This window comes from Mercurialis annua, linkage group LG7 (assembly GCF_937616625.2).
Source record: "Mercurialis annua linkage group LG7, ddMerAnnu1.2, whole genome shotgun sequence".
NCBI lineage: Eukaryota > Viridiplantae > Streptophyta > Magnoliopsida > Malpighiales > Euphorbiaceae > Mercurialis > Mercurialis annua.
In genome coordinates this window covers 42,203,811-42,214,330 of record NC_065576.1, presented here as the reverse complement: position 1 = coordinate 42,214,330, position 10,520 = coordinate 42,203,811, and the positions used below count along the sequence as shown (strand labels likewise).

At 32.3% G+C, this 10,520-nt stretch overlaps 1 protein-coding gene across 1 annotated transcript; it reads left to right on the top strand.

Annotated features, from left to right (window-relative positions):
- Positions 1–183: 183 nt before the first annotated feature.
- On the top strand, positions 184–4,648 carry LOC126657484 (ribosome biogenesis protein BRX1 homolog 2-like). Its single transcript, XM_050352180.2, has 9 exons — positions 184–336; positions 515–738; positions 950–1,091; positions 1,419–1,497; positions 1,685–1,809; positions 2,564–2,665; positions 3,707–3,775; positions 3,877–3,975; positions 4,287–4,648. Exons 2-9 carry the CDS (start codon positions 530–532, stop codon positions 4,416–4,418), a joined length of 957 nt encoding a protein of 318 aa, XP_050208137.1. The 5' UTR covers positions 184–336; positions 515–529; the 3' UTR covers positions 4,419–4,648.
- The last annotated feature ends 5,872 nt before the right edge of the window (positions 4,649–10,520 follow it).

Genomic DNA, 10,520 nt, shown 5'->3' with positions numbered 1-10,520 from the left:
TTATGACATTTATGAGAGCTTTAATTTTCTCTATAATTTATTTATTGTTTATATTTGTTGTAAATTATGTTTTTTTTTAATTAAAGTTAATTTTTATTTAAATTAAATATTATATTTAATTTAATTTAATTTAAATTAATATTTTGAGTAAAAGTATATAGTTTTGTCCAAAATAGACAATAACTCTTAAACAAAAGAATACCAACCCTAATAACACAAACTCAAAGCACACAGTCTGCTGTGTTTCCCTGCCGCGACTATTCGTTGCTTCCGCCTCCAACTTCCGTCGCAGCTTAAGCACCGTGCGGTGCTCCTCCGTCTGCGGCAGTCTTCTTGGTAATTCTTCTCTTTAGTTGAAATTTACACAAATAGCCACATAACTTCTCTGTGCCATTGAAGTATGTCCTAGTTTCTTAATTTTTTATTCCTTTGCATTTTCACTGTATTTCTATAGTTTTCATTTCTTTCTTGTCAATGGATTTCGTCAATCGATTATTTTAATGGTTTTCTTTAGGTTTTCAACTATATAATGGGAAAGAAGAGAAAGCACAGTGAAGCAGAGGCATTGGCGACAACTATTGAAAAGAAAGATGACGCGGCTCCTGAGAGACCTAAGCGAACTCTACTCGGCTGGAAAGACAAATCGGAAAAGAAAGAAACCGAACCTGAACAGCAGGAGCAGGGTTTTAGAAATAAAGAAAAGGTTTTGGTGACTTGCTCTCGCCGTATCAATTACAGGTTATAAACTAATACATTTTGATGCTTTTGTGTTGTGAATTGATTGAATAATGATTTTAAGGATGATAATAATGAGCTAGTAGCACGGAAAACAGAAATGACACGAAATGGACACTCAGAAACGATATTTAAACGGACCGAAATGTTTCGTATGAGTTTCCAAGACAGGACACACAACTTTAATGACTTGTTTGGTTGATTGGGGATGCAGGTATCGGCACTTGATGTTGAATGTAGTGTCACTTTTGCCTCATTGTAAGAAGGATAATAAGGTTGAATCCAAGGGTAGTAAAGGCACCACTCTTAATGAATTGGTTGAGCTCAAGAGCTGTTCTTCCGGTTTATTCTTCGAGGTATGGATATTGAATTCTTGTTCATTGCTTGTTCACCCCATTACTTTTCTTTGTAAGTCCAAAGAAAGTCTTAGAAACTATAAAAACTTCAATCATGACTCATGAGTATTGATTAAGTTGGAATCAGTTCTATTTAGTGATTGAATCGAATCTTTAAATGTTGCTAAAATACGGTTAGTGTAAGTAGCTTATTTTCCTTAAAAAAAAACTCTTATTTCTGATGAACATACATCTTGAATTTGCAAGACTAGAAAAAGAAAATAAAAGGTTATTTTTCTTAATGTGATGAATGAAGTTTAATGTTTGCTATTATACTGTATCTTGCAGTGTAGGAAACATAAAGATCTGTATTTATGGATGGCCAAGTGCCCTAGTGGTCCTTCAGTGAAATTTATGGTTAATGCTGGTAACTTTCTTTTTAATCTCTAATCCTGTGGTATTTTGATCTTCTTTCATTCCCTTCTTTTCTTAATAAATAGTTTTATATTTTAGATAATTTTAAAATTTGTTGTTTAGCTGTGTTGTTCACTTTGTTATGTCATTGTCATCTGTTAAGATGGCCTATCGCTGTAATTTGTTTTTGTTCATTTTAGTGCACACAATGGAAGAACTAAAGCTCACAGGAAATCATTTAAAAGCTTCAAGGCCTCTCCTAACTTTCTCTGCTAATTTTGATAAAGATGCTCATTGGAAACTCTTGAAGGAGATGCTACTGCAGGTTTGCAAGTCCTACTTTTTTCATCCTTTTTCCATGTTTAACTTTTTATCTGTTTTGTATATTTTTGAAGTATTACTGAACCAATTGGTTGTTAAATAGGAAAGGAGTTGATAAAACATATTTTATAATTATCTTAATTTTTGGGTGGGAAATTTGATGGTGGAATAATTTAAATGGGATGAAGTTAGCAGCAACAAAACATACCCTGTGCCTCTTCCTTGTTGTGATTAAGAGCTTCGGTTATTATCAATATTATAAATAATAAAGTTTATGGAAGATAGTTATGGTATATTTATATTTTCTCTTTTGCTCTGTTGCTGGCAACATTCCTGTAGACAATCTCTTAATCCATATGTTAAATCAATAATTCTTTGTGAATTCTGCTTTTTTAAGTATGCCTTGTAATCTAATTCATTGCATGGAAACCCATATCATCTACTTCTTGATTGGAATAAAGGAACTCCTGCAAAGTATGTGTTTTTGGCATAGAAGCAATTGAACTCTTGCCAAGTCATCGTTTGCTGCACGATTTCATTTTATTGATGTGTTTATGAAAGAATTTAAGAATCAAGCTCAATTCAAGTAAGAGTTATATGCTTTCAAGCCTTATAACTGACTAAATAGATCGACTTCTGGCATCTTGTACTTCCAAACACAACTGGAGCTTTATAAATCAATTGAATTCTGAAATGGTTGATGACAAGTAGCAGAGCTTATGTTTCTAGTACTTATTCTTTTCTTTTTGTCTTTTTAGATTTTTGGAACACCTAAGGATCATCGAAAATCTAAGCCTTATCACGATCATGTCTTTGTGTTCTCCATTGTTGACGATCATATTTGGTTCCGTAATTATCAGGTAATTTCTGCATTGCTTACAGTTTTATAGCCTAATTTTCCTTGTACAATAAGCTGTCTAAAGCCTTTAAACCATAACATACAAACATGCGTTTCTCTTGGCATGGGTTTATAGTCTACGTTTAGTCTTATCTTATTTGAACATTATTATCAATAAATGCTTTATTCTCCCTTTACTTGGGGGTCCCATGAGCTTTAATTTTTGTAGTAAGATCTACAAATACTTCTGTTGGCTTGTAGACTGAATATTGTTCGTCTTTCTTAGATCTTTCAGATTCATATCTATTAGGTTTATTGGAAGTTAGTTAATTTTTATTGTAGCATTGCTGTAGTTTTTTAATAAAATTTGCTAGCTGATTGGCCCCACTTTATAATAGGGGTGTCATTACTGGCACTCGTGCACATAAGGTGCCAAAATAACCTGACAGTATAGTTTGATTAAGGTGTTTGTCTCCTAAAGACAGCTTTTGCTACGCAAATGCCATCTCACACAAAATTGCAGATCTTTAGAGGGTTTAAATCATATAGTTGATTTTTCATGGATAGTTTTTCTAAAACGACATGGCTATTGGTAATTGATATGTTAACATAATATTCAAATCAAGTTATTCGCGTAATCAGGAGGTGCATCTCTTATCGACTTATCCTATATTTGAAGAATTGACTGGAGTTATTTTGTTATTGTTTATGTTTGGGCATGTTTGGTTCATGAAATGGAATAGTATGGAATGGAATAACTATTCTTTACTTTTTGAGGAGTGTTTATTCCACAAAATCATAGATCATGGAATAGCAATTCCATGAACCAAAACAAAGAATAGTCATTCTATATGGAATGGCTATTCCATGAACCAAACATGGCCTTAGGAGTATCTTTGTAGTGTGAAATCTGGAAGGCTTTGTAGCATCGGTTTTTAGTGCCCTCCTCTACCCACAATGTTATTCAAGCTTTGTATTCTGTGTGATTTCTGAAGCTACTCTTACTCTATTTATCCTTGTAGAGATTCATGTTTATTTCTTATCTTTGTCTCTCTGCATGTAGATATCTGTTCCTCATAATGAATCAGATAAAGTGATCCGAGGAGGCTTGGAAAAGATGACCCTTGTTGAGGTTTGTATACTTGTGGTGATAAATGGAAAATGTTTATTGATAAACGGAAAAGGTTTGTATTCATGCACGTTTATTAATTAACATAAAATGTTTCTCTGTAGGTTGGTCCGAGGTTTTGTTTGAATCCTATCAAGATATTTGGTGGAAGCTTTGGTGGCCCAACACTCTATGAGAATCCATTCTACATATCTCCTAACCAGGTTAGACTCGGACATTTTCTACTATTTCATGCTGTTCTACCTATACCGACATTGCTTCTTTGAGTAGGGTGTCATGGTTATTCGTCCCCCTCAAAACTATACATGCTTAAGTACACTTTTGGTTCTTCAAACTTGCATAACAAAACTTTTAGCAAATTTTGTACTGTTCGGCTCTAATACATGGCCTTCTGTTTTCTATTTGTCACTCTTGCTCGTTGCAATAACAATGCCTGTCCCTTTTATTTCTCGATTTTGCATATCTTTGGTATTGACGAGTGCAAAATGTTAAATCCATCCTTCGGTACTTGCAGATTCGAGCGATGGAGAAAAGAAAGAAGGCTGGGAAGTTTGAGAAGAAAGTCAAAGCGAAGACGAGAAGGAAAATGCATGAGATGTCAAATCCTCTGGAACCTGATGAATTTGCAGAAATGTGGAGGGAATAACTTTTCTTGTGCCAATTTTGCCTTGTATGATCGATTGATGAAGTAAGTGATATATGGGGTGTTCTTACCTTCATGATTTCATAAGTCCTTCCCCACTTTGTATTCCAATTTAATTGGATTTTTTTGGTTTTGTTTCTGAAAACTGGTAGTTAAATTGGAACTTCTACAAGCAACAAAGTCTGAATTTTGTAGTTTGGGATTTCCTTACAAAGATCTTGTTTCTGATTCAATCATTATGTTGTTAGCATGAAATAGTTAAAGCTTAACTAAATATGAAACGAGTCCAATTGCATCAATAACGTGTTAATTAAGACTCGTAATAAGTGTAGTTTTGTGTTAGGAATATCATAATTGAGGTGATTTCAGTTGTAAATGAATTATACTTATAGGTTTTTTTGGTTAAGCTTTAACCATACTTATTTATAGGGTTATTAAATGAAAAACTACTTTTATATTCTCCCTTTTGAACAAGACCAGTCGTTTTCTCTCTGTGAATAGTGCTATATTTATTTGTATAAAATCGTATGCAATTGTATATAAACTGAGCTGTGAGTGAATTGCTTTTTTTACTTTTTGATAATTAGAAAGGGGGAGTGTTTGTGGGCGAAAATGAACATACAACTTAGTAGTTTGCTCTTAAAAATTTATATCATTTGAGTTATAGTTTATGGGTGAGTGAATTGTTGAATCATGAACAATATGGTTGAATATGTTGAACTAAATTGATATGCTTAGGTGTCTATTTCATAATCTTACTTATAAACGGATGATCTAAAAAAATGAGAAGGCTTAATAAAAAGCACTCTCTCTTAACATTGCTCTTCTTTCTTTCTTAAAAAGTTTCTTCATTTTTATCCTTTAGATATTTTTCCGGTTATAGTCGGAAAAATCCTTTTCTCTCCGCCCATATTATTACTTTTATGATCTTTAATTTTTGTTTCAATAAATTTTCTTTAGAAAGTTTATATTTTAATTTGGTCTTTTTTTCAAAATCTAATCAAACTTATAAGGTTTAATGCTATTCTTATGATACGATTTTTAAGATCTATTAAGAATCACTCGTGTTTGTTCAAACTTTAAATTCAAGTTCTCGTACATCTAAAAATCAGAAGGTTTTTAGATCTAACTTTCTAGATCTATTTAAAGACGATGATTGAAAAATACTAGATTTCAACAGATCGAGCGGATCGTCCGTTAAATCGGAAGAAGGATATCGAAATCTCCGTCCAATGAAATTTTGTTCATCGTTGTGTTAAGTTTGCGGGATCCATGACTAGATCTTTTTTTTTGCAATTTAATTTTTTACTTGTATATTGGGTTGTTATATTTTATTTGGTTGTTCGAATCTTGAAAGATCATAAATAGAAAATTCTTATTGTATAACTTTCGTTTTTGTATTGTAATCTTTATCGATGGATCTATCGTTTGAAAAAAAATGCTTAATTATTGAAAAGCATTTCATCTTTTTATTAGTAAACCACACACTTGTTTTTTTTGTTAAAGGTTAAAATATCCATTAATAATAACGAAAATTACATAATGAACGGTTTTTTCAACAAGTTGAAAAATGATTCTAAAATAATGATGAGAGCTGTAAATACAGCAGTACATACAGTCATCGATAAGGATTTTACAAACCACTAAATGAATCACTCAATACATTTATAAATCAAATATTGAAATACAATTTTGAAACCGCTCTATCCTTAAAACTTCAAATTTTTCAAGTGTCATCTTCAGCATGAATCCAAATAGTAGATCTAGTAAGAAGCAAACACAACATCAAAAACCATCTTCCAATTCTTAGATTTACAAGAATATGGATCTAAAGCTCGAAACTAAAAATTCTTGAACGATCTAAAATATCGGATCAAAACTTTGTGAAGACCTTAAAAATTTATTCGATCAAAATAAAATACAAACAACCAAACAATTTAAAATGTATGATTTGGTTTGATTTTGTAATATGGATATCTTTTTTCATATGATGAGAAATAGCACAAAAACCATGTGAGAAATAAGAAGGTTCTATTTTCTCCTAGGGATGCTAAAACACATCCATTTCCTACTCAACGCAGGACCGCTAAACCCTTAATCTCTATCAGCCATCACAACTCCCAACAAAGAGCTATTCATTCTGTTTTTAACCTTTTTAAAATACATCTTAAAGCATTTCATTTAAAATACCTACAAATCAAATAAATGGCCAAATTTTTAAAAAATATCAGATTATCCAATTTTTACTCTTGTGATTAAAACTTTTATGATGACACAACACATAAATGTTTAATATTTTATTGTGATTAAATCTTTTCTAATTTCATATATATGGTTATCATGTTAGCAAAAAAATCAGTTTGATTCGAATTTGGCTATAAAAAGAACATAATATGCAAAAACTGGTTACATTTGCTCATTTTAAAAGGTTTGGTCACAATTAACAAAAATTACAAAAAATCAGTATTTTTAGAAGGTTTTAAATTAAACAATTGATCTATTATAGAAATACAAATAAAAGATTAATGGTGTAAAAGATTAACAAGTATTGAATGTTTTTGAACATTACATATACATTTAAAATTTACATGTTCATTGTGTTCCGCACTACAATAATTTTAATTCATAAAGAAATTTGAAGCTGAAATTCAAATAAACGTTAAGCAATTTAATAGTAAAACAAATCCAAACCTTTACAACTTGTTGTAATTTTACCCAATTTTTTTAATTTTTGCAATAATATTCAAATTGCATTTTTTGCTATAATAATAACCAAATTGATGGCTAAATTTGTTGTTTTCAATTAAGATATTAGGCTATTATTATTTTTAATGGTAAAAAATTCAAAAATATTCACATAAAAAGTGCAATTTGGCTATTATTGTAATAAAATAATGCAATTTGGATATTATTAAAAAAATTAAAAAATTAGGATAAAATTGCAAGTCGTAAAAGGTTTGAGTTTTTTTTGCCATTAAGCCGTTAATCTAACAAAGGATCAACACACTAAAGCAAAAATGACACTGAAAACTAGTGATAACCTATAAATGGGGATGTGTTAGCAGGGAGAGGGGCTCAGCAGTCGTGCGCGCTCGACAATAACGGCAGCACAACGCGCTCGGCAGGATGCTAACAAGGCATTGCATTATTTTAAACTTGACATGTCTTGAGGGTAGAGACACAGAGTATATAAGTTTATTTTGATGAAAATTAGAATTTAAGGCTTCACTTGGTTAAAAAATATACAATTTTCGTAACAAATAATTCTACTTCTGCTGTTTTGCTTCCTTCTGCTGCAAGTCCTCAAACATAAAAGTCACGTGTGACTTGTTGAAGAGTGAGCTGTTGCTGAGCTGTCTTTCCACGTGAGAAGTGTGTTTTGGATTGATTAGCTGTCATTCCTTAACAGTGTGTATAACAGAATTCTGTAGCTTAGAGAATTCTGGTAACTGCTGTTTGTAGCAGTATAAATAAGAAGCTGTAATCTCTTTTTCTAATTAATGAAAATGATATTAAGCTTTTCTAATATGGTATCAAAGCATAACATTTTGCTCTTCTCTGAATTTTCTTTCATTTTCTTGACAACCAAACAGTAAACGGTTATTTCTTCTTCCTAAAATTTCTTTTTCTTAAGCTCTTTTCAATGGCAGAAAATTATAGACCTGAAGATCTACCTTCGAGTCCTTACTACCTACATCCAAGTGAAAATCCCTCACTTCTTCTCGTTACTAATCTTCTTTGTGATGGAAATTATCATTCATGGAGCAGAGCGATGAGAAAAGCCTTGATATCGAAGAACAAGTTGAAATTCATTGATGGAAGCATTAATGTTCCAAACAGGAATGATCCTTCCTTTCCAGCTTGGGAGAGGTGCAATACAATGGTCAGTTCATGGTTGACAAGAGCTGTAAGTTCTTCTATTGCTGATAGTTTATCATGCATTGATAATGCCATTGATGTTTGGGAGGATTTGAAAGAAAGATTCTCACAAGTTGATTCAATTAGAATTTCTGATTTACAAGAGGAAATTTATTCTTTCAAACAAAATAATTCATCAGTCACAGACTATTATACTCATCTTAAGATGCTTTGGGATGAAATTGGAAGTTTGAGACCTATTCCTAATTGCACATGTGTTCCTGCTTGTTCATGCAATTTACTGAGATCTGTCAAAGATTATTTTTCAAATGATAGGACTATAAGGTTTGTGAAAGGCCTAAATGATAGTTTTGGAGTGATTAAGACTCAGATAATGATGATGGAGCCCTTGCCTTCAATCAATAAAGCTTTTTCAATGGTGCTGCAACATGAAAGACAAATTAATGGTTCTGGAAATGAATCATCAGTATTTCTTTCCAAGGGAAATACTCAGTATACAAGCCATAGTTCTGATGAGAATCATGAGGTTAACTACAGCAAGGGTAACAATTATGGAAACAATGTTTACAAGCCTAAGAAGTTCAACTATAGTCAGAGTAAGAAGCCAATTTGCTCTTACTGTGGTGTAGAAGGTCATACAGAGGAGATATGCTACAGAAAGCATGGTTATCCACCTAATTTTGGATATAAAGGAAGAAGAAATGAAGCATCTGCTAATCAAGTTGAAACAGATTCTTATCAGCAGGAAGGATCTGTTATTGACAATTGTGAAAGACAAATCAGCAATCAAGAAGCTCCTCAGTTTCAATCTCCTCAATTTCCATTTACCAAGGATCAGTACTCAAAGCTTCTTGCCATGATTCAGCATAATGGAGGAGCATCTCATGTCAACACTGTTTCAGCACATTTTAAGGCTGATCAATCTACAGGTACTGATAATCATGTCTGTTTTATGGCAAAAGGTTCAAATTGTTGTGACTGGATCATAGATACTGGTGCTACAGATCACATAACCTGTAACAAAAATCTTTACAAAAATTCCAAGACTGTGAATGGAATGTTTGTGAAATTGCCTAATGGAAGCCAAGTCAGTGTTGAAAGAATAGGAGACATTCAACTTAGCCCATCATTGCTGCTTACTGATGTCCTTTTTGTTCCAGCTTTTAGCTTCAATCTCATTTCAGCAAGTAAGCTAACCAATTCCTCTCTGATATGTTTGATTCTTTATCAAAACATTTGTCTCATTCAGGATATGACAAAGATGAGGACGATTGGATCAGCTAGAAAAACTAATGGCCTGTATGAATTGCAAATGAATAAAGCCATTAGCTGCAATTCTGCAGAAACTGCATCTTTATCCAATGCAGACCTATGGCATTTTAGGTTGGGACATCCCTCAGCTCAGAGAATAAAGAAGATTCATGACATTGACTCTAGAGTTGATTGTCAAAATAAATCAGTTTGTGATTTTTGTCATTTAGGAAAACAGAAAAAGTTGTCTTTTCCTATCAGTGAATCTAAGAGCAAAGCTGTTTTTGATCTTGTACATATGGATATTTGGGGTCCAGTTAACACTCCATCAGTTAATGGTCATAGATATTTTTTGACTATTGTAGAAGATCATAGCAGGTATACCTGGATTTTTCTAATGAAAAATAAATCAGAAACAAGATCTTATATACATAACTTTTTCTCTTATGTTGAAACTCAGTTTTCTCAGAAAATCAAGGTAGTCAGAACAGATAATGGTGCTGAATTTAACATGAATCTGTTCTTTGCTGAAAAAAGGAGTTTTGCATCAAAGGTCTTGTGTGTATACTCCTGAGCAAAATAGTGTGGTGGAGCGCAAACAGCAACATATTCTCAATGTTGCCAGGACATTGAAGTACCAAGCAGGTTTGCCTTTGATTCTTTGGCATCACTGTATTGATCATGCAGTTCATTTAATAAATAGAATTCCATCACCTGTTTTGAATAACTCCAATCCTTACAAGATTTTGTTTGGCATTCAACCAAATTATCAGCATTTAAAGGTTTTTGGTTGCCTTTGTTTTGCTAGTACAATACCCGCTCTGAGGAGTAAATTTGATCCTAGAGCAACAAAGTGCATTTTTGTTGGCTTTCCTGTAAATGTTAAAGGATACAAATTATATAACCCTGCTTCAAATGACATTTTTGTTTCTAGAAATGTCATTTTTCATGAAAACCACTTTCCCCTACTTAAAA